Source organism: Brienomyrus brachyistius, chromosome 7 (genome assembly GCF_023856365.1).
Source record: "Brienomyrus brachyistius isolate T26 chromosome 7, BBRACH_0.4, whole genome shotgun sequence".
Classification (NCBI taxonomy): domain Eukaryota; kingdom Metazoa; phylum Chordata; class Actinopteri; order Osteoglossiformes; family Mormyridae; genus Brienomyrus; species Brienomyrus brachyistius.
The window spans coordinates 8,950,864-8,968,351 of NC_064539.1; the positions used below are offsets into that span (position 1 = coordinate 8,950,864).

The following is a 17,488-nucleotide window of genomic DNA, read 5'->3' on the forward strand; positions in this document are numbered from 1 at the left end:
CCATAATTGTTGCTGATCCTGCTCCCTGACCTTAGCATTTATCACTTGTATGTCACTCTGGACAAAATAGATGCTACAATGATTGGACTATTTCAATTTAATGTGTAAAAAAAATGTAAATGCTTCTTTAGGATTCTCTTTCGCAAAGTAGCTTTTGAAGCAATGACAAATAGCAGTTTAACTGTCCTCATCTTCAATCATTTCCCCTTGATCTTGGGAGCGTCCCAACGACATTACATGGTATCCATCAATTTGCATCCAAGTTTTGTCCTGGAAGTGAGCACGTCATTCTCGATCATTATAGGGGAAGTCAAATACACTGTATAAGATACAATATCACACGCATTTAGCTAAACCTCTATCCTGGCTGTGCAATTGGTTTTAGTTAATAATAATAATAATTATGTTTTATTTATATAGTAGCTCTCTCAAATGCAGGGACATTCCGGAATAGAAGAGGTTCCCTTCAGCATGCTGCACGCATGCTTCGGTTCTGCGAACATCCATGCATCCGCTTCTCAGATTTTTATTATGGTCTTTACGGAACACAAGTACAACCGGACATTACTTGATAGGTTGACGGATGACTATTTTTTCACCATGAATATTTAGGGTCATGCCATGCTTCTGCTTCAGGTCAGATACGGAAGTATGCCTTCATTGTGACTGAATGAATTAAGATGTTGTCCTGCGATTGGAAGGTTGCTAGTTCAAATCCCAGGGTCAGCACAGTGATTCCATCATCGCGGCCTTGAGCAAACTTAATCCTCAACTGCTCCAGGGCCTGTTTGACCCTGGTTTCCCAAAATGTACATCACTACAGATAAAAGTGTCTATTTAATAAATAAAATGAATAGGGAACTGTGGATCATTTATTCATGTCCTTTCATATTCAATTAAGCTAAATTGTGAAATTAGGAAAGAACATTTCTATTAGTGTTCTTTCTGTTCTGACATATTTCAGTATTCATTGTGGCTTAGTGTCCCAGTCATTAAGCACATCCATCCCGAATTTTTTTATTTATTTAACCATATCTTTAGACACTTACACTGTCTTCCAGTGAGTTCATCCCATTTAATCTTTCTGTCAATTATCAGTGCTATGAAAACAATTGCTTTTTACACTAGTTTGTCAACAGTTTTCAATACAGCTTTACATTTTAGCAGTAAACAAACCAAAACAAAATAAAATCCCAACACAACACATAAGGCACCGAGAACAGCGTCCAACGTCAATATCACATTAACAAGCAGAACATAAAAAAAGGTCTTGTGGTCCGACGCACCCTGGTGGGCTGGCAGGGCTGTTCAGCATCCAGCACCTAGGACAGTGGCTCACACACAGGTCCCAGCTCCTGACAGGAGCTTTTAATGTTCATTGGCTGGCTCCAAACCCATTAGTAGAGAGAACAGGACAGTGACACGGATTTCCCCCAATTTATAGTCTGTGAGGGAGCTCACAGTCCCAAAGAAGCCTTCAAGAGGGAAGCCATGTCCTCGGGCATGGAGTCCTCATCTCCTACGAAGGGGGGGGGAGGGGGGGGGGGGGCAGTTAGAGAGCTTCATTCAAAATTTTGGCCAAGGTTCAAGGTCAGCAGAATCCAGCCATGCAAGAGGGCTCATAATGACCTCTGTGATACTCTAAACCAATCAGAAAAACCTTCCCCCGCAGACTTTATTCTGATGCAACTGAGAATTAATGGATTATGCATCTCATCAGATGGTGCTGAAGCTGCAGAGCCTGGATGGGCCAGCGTGCACACACACACACACACACACACACACACACACACACACACACACACACACACACACACACACACACACACACACACACACACACACACACACACACACACAAAGCCGATCCACATCACGACGACGGAGTCTCCAGCAGAACGGAACTCACCTCCCTCTGTGGCAGTCATATCCTGCTCCAGCTTCAGCTTCTTCTGGCCGACGCGCAGCATGCAATCCTCGATGGAGTCCTTAGAGACCAGCTTTATCACCTTCACCGTCCTGAGGGGACAGAAATGCTCCTTCAGAGAGCATCTGGCTGCAGCTGCAGACACCTCTCGTTCTGAAGACCTCACACATGGTGGAGAAACACCAAACATCATTTGCTGGTGGGAGTTTTACTTACACGAGGGCAGAACGAAAAGTGATTGGTTCAGCGAGATAACCAATCATATTGTAGAGGAAGTGAGTCCAAGCAACTAGAGGAGGCGGGACCAAGACAGGTGCTGCCGTATCTCACCATGCGTGAGGTTTTCACCACCGGGGGAGGTTTTCACAAACATCCGCCCCCTTAGACCACTCCTCTTCCTGCCCACCTCGTTACACAACAGGTGTGTCTCACCTGGTCTGGCCCACACGGTGGCAGCGGTCCTCCGCCTGCTTGTCGTTGTAGGGGTTACAGTCGATGTCGTGTAAAATGACCACATTGGCGGAAGTGAGGTTGATGCCCAGCCCCCCCGCCCTCGTGGACAGCAGGAACACGAAGATGTCCGGGTCAGTATTAAACTCATCGATGAGGCCAATCCTGTAAGGGGCAACAAAATGGCTCTTACCAAACCCAGAAGGGTTTTAATATTTTTGCTTCATCGGGTTTGAGGTTTCTACATTAAAAACAACCGCTGTACTGTTACCCAGGGTGACTTTGGCTTGAAGTGCTGGTAAAATATGTAGATTTATGGAATAATTCACAACACTGTTCATGTTCTCAGAAACTAAATCCTAACAAGATCCCCTTCAAGATATAAAATATTTCTCATTAGTACGGAATGAAATCGAAGACTGGAAAAAGGGCTTGGTCTAATAAAATGTAACTGAACGTAATCTGTTCAAAAAGGTTTTTGCACATGCGAAATTATAAATTATTAGGAACAGTATAATTAAAGATGACAGGATAATGGTATTCATTGGTGAAATTGTAGTGTATTTTAGGATTAACTCTACAGGATCTCAGTATAGTACTGAACGACTAAGTCAGACACGTGTTAATTAGACCTTTCTTCCAAATTCACATAAAAGGGACATAATACATGCTGAGAAAACTGGGCATTTCTCATTCCCATCATTGGTGAAGGACGTTAAAAAATATCTGCGCAGCTTTGCTCGTCCTTTTTCTCATTATCTGAGCAAAAACGAGGATGTCACATGATGTAGGGAGCCCTCTGGTGACAGGCCCAGCCCGTTACCGCCCAGCCGCCCTTACTGATGCCCTGGATAGAAATGATGAGTGACGAGGGGGGGGGGGGGGTGAGCAGAGACCTGTCAGCCATGGGTGTGGAGCCATCCAGCCGCAGGTAGCGGTGGTTCAGGTGTTTCAGCAGGACCTCCACAATGTCCAGCATCATGGTGAACTGGCTGAAGAGCACCACACGGTCACCCTGCCAAGACGGGGGGGAGAGGGGGACATGGGGGAGGAGGGAGGGAGAGGAGTCTGTAGAGCGTGCAGTGAGGGTTATATGGATATCCAGTGACTGGGTCACACTATACAAACTCCTGCTGTAGGAGACCCGCATATCAGCCCCCGTAAGTACTCCTAATTGGAGACATGAGGCTTTGAAATATCCGGGGGTGGGATTATCATAGTTTATCAATAACTGATTGGTTCAACCAGGTTTGTTTCCCCATTGGATTAAACCACTTATCAGAGGCCACACCCCCCATACCCCTCATTGGCCGCCTTCTGGCCCCTCCCTACCTTGTCCTTGAGGGTGACCAGCAGCTCGGTGAGCACGGCGAACTTGCCCGAGTCGAGCAGCTGGTTGCTCTGCAGCTGGAAGCCGTGCAGGGTGGAATACTGCGAGCAGAGGCAGTGCAGCTCGAAGTCTGACATCACCTCCATGTCCTCCTGAATCAGCGCCGGGTCTGCGTCACGGTGCGTCGGCTCCTACGCAGCAGGGTGGGGGAGCAGTCAGTCAAGAGACGATGTGAAGGTCGGCGGGGCCTGCAAGCTTCTGAGGCAGGGTTGCCATGGTGTAACCATCCATCCATCCATCCATCCATCAGTCACACACAAAATCACACCTACAGACAATCTGGCAACTCATCCACCAGAGAAGAAAACCCCATGATTACACAGGGAGAACATGCAAACACAGACTCAAACCCCAGGCCCACAGGCATGCCACCGTGGCCCCCCCACCCGCCTCCAACTGTAACGAATTTCCCCAAATTCCCCATCAAAAGATCAAAAACAAAACACTCTCGCAGGTGGACAGGATGTGCATCAATCGGGCCTCATTGCCAACAGCATCCCAAAACATGCCATTCCTGTAGCAAAGGTGTCAAATTCATGAGAGTGCACTGTGCTATGCTTAAGCCAAAACATATTACAGCACAGCAAAGTCAGCAAGACAAACACGCTAAAACTATGACCTAGGTTACAGTTATCACCTATTAAAGGGGCTTTTTAGACATAAATAGCCTCAGCCTGACTGTACAGAATGTAGTTGCTGAACGTGAACAGCACGTCTGGCAGATAGAATCCGCTGTGAGATCTTTGTGAGGCGGGCGTGGCCCGGTTGCGGGTGCCACAGGGGGGCACGGTGACGGATGTCGGCAGGCACACGGCCCTGGAGAGGGGCCCCGACCTTCAGCATGAGCTGGCTCATGGCAGCCAGCCTCTCGCGGGTGTAGTGCTGCCGGTGAAGCAGTGGGTGGTTGGCCATCTTCCTCAGCTGCATCATCACGTTGCAGAGGTCCCGCTCTGGAGGGTCGGTGTGACGGGAGAGGACATTAGTCTCAGTCATCTCGCGAAATAAGTACATAAATCACAGGGCAGGTAGAGAAGACAGGAGGGGAGGATGACGGTGCCACAGTGGGGTCGCGGGCGCACGAGAGCAGCTCGTATCGGAGATCGGGGTCACAGCTCCGAGCGCTCACCGCGATTCCCTCCTGAGGACCCTGTTCATTACTCACCCATGCCAGCAGCTATGAATTAGCCAGCACAACGGCCAAAAAGAAGCAGGTGATTTATTGCAGTTTAACTGCTGCATGAATTGTGCTTAAGAAGTCACCTTATTGATATAATCACACAATATTTCAATGTTACTTTTTGGGGGATTACGCAACTTTAAACGCTTGCGCTTCCTAGGACGCTTTTCATTTACACATGTGCCTACACATTGTGTTAATGACAATAAGAATCGATTTGAATTGAACTGAACTAAACTGAATTGAACTAAACTGAACGGCATAGTGCTGCTCGTACGCCACTGTGCTGCTCAGCCATGTAGGGTCCTGGTGACCTTTAACACCCCCCAACCCCCAAACTCACTTTCTCCAGAGGCAGAGCCCTTCAGTTTTCGAAAGAGGGCGTCGTACAGACGAGCCTGCCTTTCACTCATGGGGCAGAACTCAACTCGCTCCTCCTTTTCAGGCAGCTGCTTCAAGACCTGGGACAGGAACGACAGACACGGACAGGGTGGATGAGTGAGGGGACCCGTCACATTATGGGAAAAATCTTCAAAGCGACACCGCTGATGTTCCCCTAAGCTTGGCAAAGCTGGACTGTATAGCAATCAAGGAACCAAACTCCTCTCAAATAGTTGCTGGTTTCACCGAATCAGAATGAATCTCAAAACGGAGCAACAACCATGAGCTCGAATTAACTCAGCATAGAAGACAATTTCACTAGTTATTCAGAGGAATCACGGTTAATTTCTTTCATCATGCATCATCACTATTACGTAATGATATATATTTATACGTCATTTACATGGTTCACTGATAAACATGGGGATTCCTGTACTGGCTGATAGGGTTGACCTGTGTCGCTGTACCTCACTCTTTACTCGCCGAAGGATGAATGGCTTCATGATGAGCTTGGCCTGAGCGATCCGGTCCCTCTCAAAGCTGCTCTGCTCCTCGGATGATTTCTGAAAGGGTGGCGGCAAAACACTCCGTGACAGACAACAGGCAACCTTCCTGCCCCCCCCCCACCCCACACCCCACACACCTACCATAGAGAACATCTTGGCAATCTGTGATGTGCTGCTGGAGAACATGGTGGGCATAATGAAGTTGAGAAGAGACATGAGCTCCAGGAGGTTGTTCTGTAAGGGGGTGCCTGTGAGCAGCAGGCGGTGCTTGGCCTAGGGGGGGGGCCGAGATGCGGGAATTAAACAAAACCAGTATCTTATATACAACCACACTTCATGAGCGCAGATTTCAAGTGCACTGAAAATGTACGCCTTAGTGCAGAGCACTGACATTGATGGCCATGAGGTAGCGATAGCGCAAGGAATTCATGTTCTTCAGCATGTGTCCCTCGTCGAATATAGCGTACTGCAGCTTCAGCTTGCGGAACAGACTGCGGTCGCTGTCATTCCCAATCGTCAGATTGTACCTGGTGAGTGAGAGGGCACAGGTTCTGTTAACCGGGAAAGGATGAGTGGGCGGGGAGGGTGGGAGAGAGGCCTGGGAGGGGGCCACTCACGTGGACACGATGATGCTGAAGTCCACCTGCTTGTTGAGGATGCTGTGGCGAAGGTACCTGCGATCATCGGCGGAGCCTGAGACAGACGCGTGGGAAACGACAGTCACGGCGGCGCCGTTTCAACATGCAGCTTCTCACCGCAACTCCACACTCAAGCGGACGCACTTCGTGGGACAGGACTTAGGACAGACTCGCGACGCTAAGGATGGAGGTTCGAGACGAGCCTGGGCTCTGAGTAAGGTGCTTAACCTCAAGCACTTCAATAATGTAACCAGCTGCCCAAGGGGGTAAAAACAAAGACAGATACGAAATGGGTAAACAGTAACTTACCATAGTAAACCAGCACCTTCAAGCTGGGGCACCACAGTTTGAGCTCCCGAACCCAGTTATCTGATGTGAACACAAAAAAGGGGGGGGGGGTGTCACTTTGACACAACATGGCATGACAAGTTGCACATGCAACACTTTAGTAGCTCCTTACCCAGAGTGGAGGATGGCACGGTGATGAGGTGAGGGCCAGCGTTTCCCTCTTGGTACAAGCTGGCCAGGAAAGAGATGGCCTGGATGGTCTTTCCCAAACCCTGAGGGAATGAGGGGGGGGACGATCACATGATGGGTTATTTCTACAAATGAAATAAAACTCCCACCAGCACCGAGCTCATTCACATGATCAAGGCGACCAGGGCAGACCCATGAAGACCGATGCAATGAAGCACGAAGCCGCTGGCTATTAGCGACTAGCACAATGCACTGAAAGGGCGCAGCTCGGCCGCCCACCATCTCGTCCGCCAGGATTCCGCTCAGCTGGTTCTGATGCAGCATGACCAGCCAGTTCAGCCCGATCAGCTGGTACGGCTTCAGCTCCAACCTGGGGGGGGCCGCACCGCATTCGTGGGAGAAGGACAAAGAGCAGAGGGAACTGCAATGAATGCTGGAGCAGTGAAGAGCTCAGGGCACGACTGCTGGAAGAAAACACAGACCTGCTGTTGAGGATGCTGGGCTGCTCGATGGCACCGGCGCCCCTCTTGATGACCTTCGTCACATCGTGCACCATCTTCTGGGAGATCTTCTCGCACTTGCTCATCAGACCCAGGACCACCTCCCTCTCCTTCAGCACCATGCGGCACCCCCATACCAGCTCTGGCGACAGGCCGTTCCCCTTGTGGAAAGTCCCATACTGTGTGGGGTGTATTTCACGTGCAATCAGCAAATTACTATAAAAAAAGGGTCTTTCCTTCTTATATACAAGGAGGCACATAAGCATGGCTTTAAAAGGCACACATACCCCAGGAGTCAGGGATTCATTCTACAAACACACCAGCACACACAAAGCTCATTGCAGTTATCCTACCATGTGCATTACTTTGTATAAATGTGTCAACAGATAATGTCTTAGGGTTGCAAAATTCTGGGAAATTTTCCCGTTAATTCCCAAATATTGCCATTAATTCCCATGGATGGGCTTCCAACTTGGAATATTTCCAAAATTCTCCAGCTTAACTTTCCATAGAATAGAAAGTTTCTGGAAAGTTGCCGGAAATTTTCCGCCCCTTTGCAACCCCGATCACCACTTTTCTAGAATCCAAAGCCCTTTCGAAAATGTCTCACCGTGTCATATAACATTATTATTTTCTGACTACTAGTAACACTTTTTTAAACATTTACACAGCGGCAAGCTTTACTGCAGTGATTTCAAGGTTAAGGATCTTGCTCATGGTATCACTGCAAGGCTTCCCCAAAGACTCAAATGGCAGCCTTCAGGTTACTGTGTCTGAGGCTTCAGGACTGTCTATCATAGATGCCGGTGACAACACAGGATCACCCCAGGCAACTGGCCTGCCTCCCTTTCCATTCACCCCCAACACGACTGACTTCAAGTACAGCTCCAAGCTGTGCTGCGCAAAAAATTCCTCTGATGATTCCTCCATTGTCAGACACATTGACAATGGAGATGAAAGGGCAGACTGGAGGGGTTGAGGTCAAACAGGTACAAAAGGGTGGTCCACTTACATGGCAGACTGGACTGGAGATGAAAGGGCATGCAGGAGGGGCTAGGTAACGCAGTTCATAGGAGTTTTACTTGCACTAAAATGTTCTGAGGACAGAAGGAAAAATCACTGGTTCAGAGAGATAACCAGTCAGACTGCAGAGCACGTTGGTCCAAGCAACTAGAGGAGGAGGGACCAAGAGATCTGATTGGTTGGTCCTGCCTCCTCCAGTTGCTTGGACCCACCTCCTCCACAATCTGATTGGTCATCTTTCTGAACCAATCATTTCAACTCCCATGAGCGGTAAAGCATAGATGCTCCATATAAGAAATGCTAGAGCAGGCTTTTCTTTTTGACGCATTTTGGATTTGTGCATCAAACCCCTGCTGATGTTCTACCAGTCCATAGTAGCCAGCATAATTTACCACGCTTTGGTCTGCTGGAGGAGGTATGTCACGAAAAGGGACACAAGGTGACAAAATGAATCGGTCTGGTGGACTGGCCTTGTTACAGGACCAGAGGAGGATGACAGCAGAGATATTAGCCACCGTGACCGATGTTGGCCACCCCCTTCACGATGCTCTATCCATAAAAACCTTTTGCCATCAACTCATCCCACAATCATGGGCCAAGTGCTCCTGGGGCTCCTTTCTGCCAGCGGCCATGGTGCCTGTTCCCAGCAGGTCCGCACTCTTTACTGCCAAGAATAACTGCACAGTATTCATATCCAACGACCAGGGTAGGTTAGGCCATGCATACGATAATCAGCAGTCCTACTCATCCATCTATTTATTATTCATATAATACATTGTTGTTTATTGTACTGTCTGCATTGTCCTTGTAATCTATGTACTCCTGCAATGTCAGACTATTCCCACCATTTATCACTCACTAACCACCATGAAACCACTATGTCGACAGCATTCCTGCAGCTTTCCAGGTCGTTCTGAACAACTATAACCGACAGTATCTGGGTGACCCCATCATCGATAAAAGAGACCTGACCATCTGAGAAGGGGGACCAGGGAGCAGGTCTTGGTCAGGCTGAATATCTCACCAGATCCTCCCAGGTCTTAAAGGGCCGCAGCTCCACGATCTTCTGGGCCTTCTTCACTGAGCAGCCAGCAATGAGGGACAGCTCATCTACAGAGGCCTCTTGGAAGAACTCCAGGATCTGGGCCTTCAGTTTGGGGTTCACATTGTCCTCCCGGTCTGAGTCCGACTGCCCAGAGGAGCCCCCAAACTCGCTGCCGATGGAGCCCTCGCCATCTGACCCGCTGTCCACCTCCAGAGGGCGGTGCACGTCACTCTTCCCCTCTGCTTTAGCCTTTGCCTTCTTAGCCCTGACTGGGTGCCTGTGTAAGGCTGACGAAGACGTCGCCCCGGTCCTGTCCGGCCGCGTCCCTCGGGGCTCCGCGGTCCCCCTACTCGGAGGGCTACCTCTGCTCTTCTGCCTGGTGCCCCTGGAGTCCGTCTCTGAGCCTGAATGTCTCCTCTGACACACGGGGCTGTGGGTTCGGGGAGCGACGTCGTTTTCGGGCGTATTCTCCAGGACATCAGATGAGGCGGAGTCAACTGCCGTGAAGTTAAGAATAAGTGGATGGAGTAAAATAAGTGTTCACACACCCGCAGCAGCTGCTCCAGACGTACCATCTATCTGCTGACCATTCAGGCTTAGGCAGTGAACCGAGGCAGACCACAGTCATTAATGACTACAGATCACTTTGCCAAAAAGACCTGCACAGGCTAATTCTCTAGATTTTTTTTTGTGCTAACTGAGCAAAGGGAGAATCACAAAGACACACAGGCCTCCAAATACATCTCTGCAGTCTTTGAAGGGAAATGCACACGCATCCATGCCTTCAGAAAACACACCTGCTTCAGAAAACATGCGAAGAGCCTCCATGGTGTCTTCATAGAGCCAGTCGTGTTCCTGGAGCACATCTCTCAATTCCTGCAGAGTAACATGTAGTCGGGTTATCTTGGGTGTGCAGCAGGTTGTGGGGGGGGGGGGTGCATGTGCATACAACTAGTATTGTGTCACGGAGAACAGCCTACAACATTGTCAGCTAAGTTTGCACTGCCGGATACACAGCAACATGCTCACAGCAATACAGCAACAAAGCTTCCCTTTGTAGCCTGTTTTGAATCTTAAAGCAGGCTTGTGAAATACAGATAATATGAGACTAAGTAAAAGCCCTTCAGAAACCTGGGGGCTGTTAAATCATTAAATGTGTAACTTTATGCAGGTAGAATCCAAACTCCAGGATTCAACCAGTCAAAGATGATAGGAATATACAGAGTGGAAGAGTGTCCGACGAATCCGTAACTGGTTACAGTGGTTATCGTACAATGTCAGTGTTGCTTTGCATCACCCCAACATAGACTCACCTCTTTGTCAAGGCTGGGGAACCTCCTCTGAAGTCTCCTCACCATCTGTTCCTGATCTTTCCAGCTCGGCTCTGGACCCTCTTCTGCAGAGTCATCTGTCTGATTTGTCAAAGATTTTGTTGACTAAAGTCCCGGATGCAGTTCCATATTTATCGTTGACTGTAAAAAGCAAGAAGCCAGTGACTTACCACAGAATCCTTCCTCTTCTTAGTGACCTGAGAATTTCTCTCCTCTGCATCTGAGCCACTCAGCTTTCTCTTGCGGCTCGGCTCTGGATTGCAAAAAACATCATATATAAGCATCGTCTTCACACATATATGCCATGGAGTTAATCATGCTTTATGGCTAGGCTTGCAAAATTTTGGGAATCTGGGAAATAAATGGGAATTAATGGGAATAAACTGGAAATTTGCTAAATTGCAGGGACATATACATATAGCGGGGAATGTAATGGAAAAAAATGTGATATAATTGTGTAACCAAGTGCTTGTGAATAATTATGTGTGCATAAAACACCCTAAAACAAGCAGTTGCAACAAAATGCACTGTTTATAAGTCATATTCTATGCTGTGTTATTTATTCAGTTTGCTTTCTCTGCCATGTTTGACAGCTTGTGCAGAGTTCCACAGAGTTCAACGTTCCCAAAATTCCCCAGCTTAACTTCTCATGGAAAGTCTCTGCAAATTTACCAGAAATTTTCTGCCTCTTCGCAACCCTAATCACTCCTTTCAGATTTCCACACCCAGGTTGGTCCCAGCAGGGGAAAAAAAACGAGCTAAAGGCCGCATTAAACAGATCTCTACCTTCATCCCGAAATCTCAGTGTACAGCAGGCCACTGCTCCATCCAGGGTGCTTGTCTCCTTGATCACCTGCAGCCCAGACAACCAGATAGCAACTGAGAAAGTCCGGATTTTTGGGTAATCAATCAGGCTATGATGAACTGTAGCTGGCTTGAAGACTTTACCTCCAGCAGCTCCTTCCTGTCTATGTGAGGAAAGAGTTCCTGCAGCTTGGCCAGCCTCTGCTCTGTTACCCCCTCTGTGGAGTCTTCCTCATCCGACAGCACGATAACTCCCCTCGGCGTCGTGCTCAGCCTCCAGGAGCAAACACACCGACATGTCTGAATGCCAAACATCCCTCTCCAGCTCCATTTACTCAGCAAGCAGAGTCACCACCATCAGCACAGCACCATAAATAAGGTTATTAATATTGAGTGGGTGGAGGGAGGTGTTTCAGGTATGTCCAACCAGGAGGAGGCCCTGGGGCAGATGCAGAATGCCTTGGTATTCCCCCAGTGGGGCTGGTGGAGGTGGCTGGTGAGAGAGAGGTCTGGGCATCCCTGTTTAGACTGCTGCCCCTTGACCCCACCCCAGATACGCAGCAGAAGAAGGATGGACGGAGGAATAACATTCCGGCACCCCTCGGGTAAGAGAGAAAGTTTTTACTTGAAGCTTACTTACCTCCCACTCATCACTGATGCTCCGAAGACATCATCATCCGAGTCTGACTCCAGCACCACACAGTCCTCACGCTTCCCCAATTTGGACCCTGATGGACATTTGAACTCGGGGGTCTCTGGGATGACCGTAACTGTGGATAGGGAGTGCATTTGGGATCAGTCAAATAAACCCATCAATTTAAGAAACTGTGCCCATAGACTTGGGAATATTGTATAATTATCATCTTCTAATACACAAGTAGAGGTAATTAGTATAATATACTAATCCATCAAGTAATTCAGAGTCTGTGTCAACTGATTTAAAGGTAAAATTTCACTCTTGATTTGGCAAAATCACACTAGGGAGGGGACACCAAAATCATTTTATTAACAGTGAAACACAAATCATTTTCTTGGAAAAAAAATAAATAACCAGTTGGCCAGGATGACAGTAGGAAGAGACTTAACTTCTGCCCCTGAAACAGGTTTCCAGTAGGGTGCTGTACACATCTACCGACTCTGACTTATGTTTAGGTTTTAGAATTTTAATTCAACCATGTGAAAACCACCTGACGTGGCCCCACTTCAGCTCGCTGAAAATATGGAAATGACCTTTTGCAGGTAAATGAGAATTGAGTACCAGGAACAAAAACTCTTCATTATTGGAAAACCAAAAGTTGCTCAATGGCCAGATTTGGGGGAAAATAGTATTACGAATACAAATATCAGCTGCCTGTATATGAGCGTGACTAGCTAAATGCAAAGACGTCCATTCCTGCACCCCAGTGAAACGGATTGAGGCTAGCCGTCTGCCTACCGGTCAGATTCTCCTTTTCCGAATCGGGACTAACTGATCCGATTTGCCCCCGCCTCGGAGGGGACTCCTTTTTTATCCTTGCCTTGTCCTTTCCGTAGCGAAAGCGGTCCAGCCCGAACGAACTCATCGCTCTATGCTCGACACCCAGGCTACGGCTAAAGCAGCTAAGCGCTAATAACAAAGAAGCGAAATTAAGCCGCTAGCTGCTTCCAGGTGGATGATCGCCGCCTTTGGCCGGCAGCTCCCCAGCCCTCGCTTTACTGCTAGCTAACAACTAACATGCAGCCCGCATCCCGGGTGCTCCAGCGGTGCAATCTGCCGTCCTGACAAGCGATGCCGCCGGGCGATCTTTCTGGACCAACCACCTGCTTATGTTATTCAGATATTTAAACCCGTAGCACCCAGTCAACACCATATCAGCGACAGACGTGAATTGGTCGGCGCACAAGCCGGCATCACGCCGTTCAGCCAGGGAGCACATTAAGCAGAGGTGGATTGGGGCTGAACGTAACCAGCGCCAGCATAGACATCGCGTGTGCTACTAGAGCGGCAACTACAACAGCAGCGTGATCTGGGTTTGGTGTGACAAATCCGTGCGGCGACTAACAAAAATGAAGCATCGTTTATGTAAAAGTATATGTGTATATGCTTATGCAGAAAACCAGGAAAAAGCCCAACGAGAGTTGTTTTCATTTTTTATTTTAAACCAGGACGCTTGACAAGTGTTAAATACTACAAGGTCTCCGGGCCTGATTCTGGCTCTGGACAGGGGTAAAACCATACATTTTCATTTTAAGATAGAAAATTAAAACCAAACGTTACACGTACACTTTGCAACCCTACAATGGAAAACTACAATAATTCCTGAGTGCGGTTTTGCGAGCCACGTTTTCACCCATGCTCCTCTAGTTAGATACATTATCTGTACGGCCTTCTTATGGTCTGCGCATGTGCATGCCGTGCCTTACAGACATAGTCTGCTGAAATGTATTGAAAATATAACATTAAATTAGACAGTGTATTTATTGTTTATTGAGGTAATGCTCATTAGGATAGTTTCAAAAACGCTACTCATGATAGTCATCAGCTGTTGACCCTCTCCACTGCAGTTCTATTAATAAATATATGTCATAGTTTCCTAAAGTCACCGGTGATTTGCTTTTGTCTTCTTGAAATGAATATTGTTGTCTGTACAGCACACTGCAAGGTGTATTACATTCTCCTCTGCTGACTCATCACTGTTTGTGATTGGACCCACAACCTTGGTGTCATCAATGAAAATTCATGGTTTTGCTGGACAGAGGCAAACATTTCAGGTCCAGAAAGTAAGAATCCAAACCAGGATTTTGTTTCAACCAAATAGGTCAGTACTCTGTGATTGTGACTCTTTATGCTCGACTGGTTGATTGAAACAAAATCCTGGTTTGGATTTTTACTTTCTGGACCTGAAATGTCTTCCTCTGGTTCTGCATGTATGCTTTGGAGTGAGGGGTGACCAGGCTGAGTACAGAACCCAGTCAGTGTTGATATGTGTGACGTGTGTCCATTGAACCCAAAAGTCTCAGGTCTGTTAGAAAGTCAAAGATCCAGTTACTCAATGTGGTATGTCAAGTTTTCCATCGGCTTCTGTATTTTGTTTGGTTACTTATGGTTAAGGTTAGTGCTGTGTAGAGATTAAGGGTGTCATTGGTGGAATTAGAGTTTTTTCCATAGAAATGGATGGATGGTCTGTATGTAAACCCAGCACTGGCATTCTGTCCTGGGTGTGTCTTCTGCTCCTTGGCATGTATTCCAGGCCCACAGCTAACCTGCATTACATAAACATTTATATTCAGCAGAAGTGCATGATTTATTTACCAATTTCAAATATTTGTGCTTGCATAAATTACAATAAGACCTAGGTTTCCTGAGAAGGAAGCAGAACATGTGCAACAGGAAGATCTCCACAGAATCTTTAAATTACATAGTACAATAAAATATCACTTTATAACAGTAAATCTTTAATTACTTTTACTCTGCTTCCTGTAATACTTAACCTAGACTACATCAGAATGTGATGTAGTATGATACTTACCAGCTAAAGTCAGAATAGGCAGTAGCAGAGGGATTAAAGTTGCCAGGAGGGCGGCGCTACTGGGTTTGAACAGTATGACCCCTGTGGAGGAATATAAGTATGAAATGTTTCAGTAAAGATCTCTTCATTAACAACTCTAAGGCATTCGTTTCATTAAAACAAGCATGAAAGGAGAAACATTAGGAATCATTTTAATGTCCTGCTTATTACTGTTTTGGCTTTTATTTTGTTTTATTTATATTTCATCTTTAATATTCATAGGATTATGGTGAGCTTGGAACCTATTGCTGGAAGCACAGTGCTTGAGGCAGAGAATACCCGAGAAGGGGTGTCCATCCTTTGGACGACACACACTACCAGAAACGAAGGCAATAGCACCAGGCGGAATCCCACGTGAAAAGAGAAAGCACACGCTAATTCCACGTACGCAAATCTGCAGCGGGAATCACACCCACAATGCCGGAGATACGAGGTTACAATGTTACCCAACACATTGACCTGAAAAAAGAGCATCAAACAAAGCCGAAATTCTCCTCTTTACTTACCGCTGACAACTTTAAGCCAGACAGAGTCCGTAGCATTTTTTCCAGTCACGCTGTTGTAGGCTACACAACGCAGGGTGCCGTTGTCAGCCCATGTTACCGAATCCAGTTCATAATATTGACCGTAAACTACCTGTCTGTGTTCAAAGTACCAGCTGTAGTTGCAGGAGGGGTATGAGAAGAGTGCATTACACTCGAAGTAATAGCTACCCCCCAGGGTCAGCACCAAGGGACCAGTAATGGAGACATTCTCTGGTCCATCTGAAAAGTACACATATAAACTTAACTATACATGTCTGGTAGTCACATTATAGGCTTGACATATGTTCGTAGTTCATTGGTAATCATAACACAAACACTCAGAGGATTATCCAATGACCAGCTTGTGCACAGGCTATACAAACACACACTTACAGTGTTACGAAGACTGGCACACAGACACGAGTCACAGTAGAATGACCGACACACAGCGTTTGGTTAAACGCACTCACAGTTGACATTCAGCGTGTAACTGTCTCCCATGGGGGCTTGAATGGGTGAGCACTGGTAGAGGGCAGAGTCAGACGGAAGCAGGGGGTTGAAGGACAGGGTGGAGTTATTGTGTGATAGGCTGACTCTTCTGTCAATCACCAGAGATGCACCGTCCTTGAACCAGAATATGGCAGAAAAACTATATTGGGTGGAACAGGTCAGATTGAAGGACTGTTGGTCAAGTGGGAGCTTCCCGGAGACATGCTCCACTGACGTCTCGTTCTCTGCAAGAAAAGGTAACATATGGTACAACGCATTAATATACCTTGAAACAAAGCTGATGGTGGGTATGCGAATAGTGGTTTGCTACAACCTGTACTGTGCCTTTAAGAGGAACTCTCCCTTTAAAGGAATATGGAGGATGAGTAGGACAGCATCAAAATATGTTTATTGCTTTTCATGATCTTTTAGAAACTTCTGCCTTTGTCTCTTTTTGTATTTCTGTATGTTGAATTGATTCGGTTTTCCACTGGTTCCCGGTTCCCTGTTTTGAACCATTAAATTACATTATCTAATGAACAGGATATATTTCTTCGGTAGATCCCTTAATTCTCAGAAGCACATTCTATGCTCTCCGGTCCCACAGGTCAATGTGACACGGAAGTCTTTAGCTGGTCTAGAGCTGCCCAGCAATTAATAGTACCTGTTAAGATACTGGACGCTGTTCTGGACAGTCCTGTCACAGCATTGCTGGCCTGGCAGTGAATGATGCTGCTGTCTGTGAGGTTCTCCAGCTGCACCTCCACACTGCTACCGTGCCAAAAAACTCTGTTTCCCAGGAGCCAGGTGTAGTTGCATTGCGGATGGCAGTCGGCATAGCAACGCAGAGTCAGTTTCACCCCTACTGCCAACATGGCCTGGCCCAGGATGACTGGCAGTCTAGGTCCATCTGAGGAAGGGAAACTGGTGCTAGTTATACGGCATGGATTCAAGGGCTGGGTCATACTGTTTCTGCTGTGAGGATTCTGGGAAGTTTTTTCAAGAAAAGGATAACGTTTTGATATACGAAGGGACTGACGTGTAAGAGATTTCGCGGCAAGAGCAGCATGCATTATATACATCTTCCTTTTCAGGGATAAAGGATCACAGGCTGAGAGTGGGGGTGTCAGCGCAAATCACCCATAAAACACAAAATCCAGGAGCGAGGTAAATAACAGTAAAACAGGCAGGATCATTTGAGGAATGAATTACAAATGTGGGGATTATCGGTCATGGGTCTCATTATGCTCCGTTGGCAACTAAACACAGAAAGCAGCA

General features: G+C 47.1%; 1 protein-coding gene across 1 annotated transcript; it reads right to left on the reverse strand.

The window, feature by feature from the left end:
• Window positions 1-992: 992 nt before the first annotated feature.
• smarcad1b (SWI/SNF-related, matrix-associated actin-dependent regulator of chromatin, subfamily a, containing DEAD/H box 1 b) lies at window positions 993-13,588 on the reverse strand. The gene is made up of 23 exons (XM_049021253.1): window positions 13,085-13,588; window positions 12,290-12,419; window positions 11,794-11,923; window positions 11,632-11,698; window positions 11,016-11,098; window positions 10,828-10,926; window positions 10,312-10,390; window positions 9,494-10,011; window positions 7,429-7,625; window positions 7,226-7,316; window positions 6,930-7,029; window positions 6,779-6,838; window positions 6,449-6,524; window positions 6,223-6,358; window positions 5,973-6,104; window positions 5,793-5,888; window positions 5,288-5,405; window positions 4,602-4,717; window positions 3,710-3,898; window positions 3,274-3,392; window positions 2,360-2,542; window positions 1,910-2,019; window positions 993-1,519 (listed from the first exon to the last, which is right to left on the reverse strand). Exons 1-23 carry the CDS (start codon window positions 13,209-13,211, stop codon window positions 1,458-1,460), a joined length of 3,018 nt encoding a protein of 1,005 aa, XP_048877210.1. The 5' UTR covers window positions 13,212-13,588; the 3' UTR covers window positions 993-1,457.
• Between the last annotated feature and the right edge of the window lie 3,900 nt (window positions 13,589-17,488).